General features: G+C 57.6%; 1 protein-coding gene across 1 annotated transcript; it reads right to left on the bottom strand.

Moving 5' to 3' along the window:
* Positions 1-464: 464 nt before the first annotated feature.
* On the bottom strand, positions 465-1778 carry LOC120694056 (aspartic proteinase nepenthesin-1-like). Its single transcript, XM_039977230.1, has one exon. The coding sequence runs from the start codon at positions 1776-1778 to the stop codon at positions 465-467; it is 1314 nt and encodes a 437-aa protein (XP_039833164.1).
* Positions 1779-1989: the final 211 nt, after the last annotated feature.

Raw genomic sequence — 1989 nt, forward strand, 5'->3', positions numbered from 1 at the left:
TGAAATTCAATTGTTTCGGATCCTTATATACTAGATACTAGATAGATAAAGTAGATATGGTATAGATAATGAGTAAAAAGGGCATGTGACCATCTTTTAACCCTAAACCATTCAGTTTCTTTTATTCCGACATGCATGCCTCCTACTGTCTATTTCCTTTTATTTTATTATGTTATTCTGTGTAGTTTCTTTAGGTTATATGGTTTGAAAAAAATCTACATTTCACTTTGATCTTGCCTAAAAGTTGTTATATTTTGAGACGGATAGTATGATATTTTGTAAGAAGATAGATCAAGTACATTGGAAGCATCTATTTTAATTTTATTTAGTTTTGCAGGGAAAAATACATATTTCTTTGTTGAATTCGTATACAACGAATAGAGACAAATACAAATTAGGTAGCATATATATATCAAGTTCCACAAAATGCCTCCATCTGGACGTACGGCGTCATATGCACGTCATCACATGGCGCTGCAGTCCGCCGGCTGGAAGGAGAGCACGCCATTGCCGAGGTCGTAGAGCAGGTGCATGTTCTGCTGCATGTAGTTGCCGATGATGGTCGTCTCGTTAATCGGCAGCGTCGCGTTCGGCCCCGCCGAGTTGAACACCACCATGCACGCCGTGGTGTCGTCCACGGGCGCCCAGTAGTTCTCCGCCGGCACCACCACGTCCGACGAAGCTCCGCCGCCGCCGCTTCCAAAGTGGAGCACCAGCGGCGGTACCAGCTTTCCGGCGTCCCCCTGCGCCACGCACAGGTCCAAGCCGCTTCTTGCCGGCGGCGGCACGAGGCTGGCGCCGAGCTGCCGCACCAGCTCCGCCTTCAGCGCCTGGTACGCCACGTCGACGAGGCTCGTGAACGGGGAGCCGGAGTCGATGAGCGTGCCCGCCCACTGCCCCGGCGCCACCTGCCGGAGGTCGAACGCCGCCGCGGGGACGTCGAGCTTGGCTTTCCCCACCGTGATCCCGGCCAGGGGCAGGAAGTAGAACGTGCCGAACAGGTCATCGCTCGGGTTCTTGACGAACGGCACGGAGGCCGCCGGCGTGTTGCCGCTAAGGCCGGCGGACGCGCCGACGAACAGGCGGCTCGTGTTGACAGCGTCGCTGAAGTAGGGCGTGAGGCAGTAGGAGAACTTGGTGTCGCCGAGCTGGGAGACCAGCGAGAGCGCGCCGCGGCCGAGCCCGATGATGCCGGACGCGCCGTCCAGGGAGCCCTTGGTGAGCCTCGACGCGGTGACGCACCCGAACGCGAGGCTCGCGTTCTGCGACCCGAACGTGAAGACCTCCGTGCCGAGGACCCCGGCGATGGCGCCGGCGCCGTAGCCGGTGAGGACGTCGCACGCCGACCTGTTGCGCGAGCATAGGGTCTCGGAGCCGAGGGCGCACGCCCTGGCGTTGCACGCCACGGGCTGGACGGTGCGTGACCGGGACGGGTCGTAGAAGGAGAGGTTCTGGCTGAAGCAGCCGGGGCGGCAGCCGGCGCACTGCGTCCAGATGAGGTTGCTGCCGGTGTCGATGATGGCCTCGGCCCGCTGTGGCGGGTCGCCGATGAGGTACTCGGCGATGTACTGCGTCTCCACCCAGCGGACGGGCGCGGTCACCTCGCCCATGGACGCCAGCCGGCGGTGGGTGCGCTCGGTGGCGCGGCGCATGCGCTCCGCCACGGTGCGGTTCGCCCTGGCGTCGACGTGGATGAGCTCGAGACGGATGCCGGCGCAGGCGGCGGTGAACGTCAGGGAGGCGCACAAGAGCGCCAGCCAGAGCAAGGGTCTCGCCATTTTTGTCTTGTGGGAGCACTCCTTAGCGTGTATTGTTCGTGTGTGTGCATGGAGAAAGAGAGCGAGGGTGAGTGTATATATAACAGATGGGATTATTGGATGGAAATGAAGCGATGGAGTGCCCAACGATATGTTGACAACGTCATTGCAATTCGCAAGTGGATGTATTATTTGAGAATAATAAAACATTAAAAATTTCAACAAAGAATTG

The sequence above is a fragment of the Panicum virgatum genome, unplaced genomic scaffold (genome assembly GCF_016808335.1).
Source record: "Panicum virgatum strain AP13 unplaced genomic scaffold, P.virgatum_v5 scaffold_2465, whole genome shotgun sequence".
NCBI lineage: Eukaryota > Viridiplantae > Streptophyta > Magnoliopsida > Poales > Poaceae > Panicum > Panicum virgatum.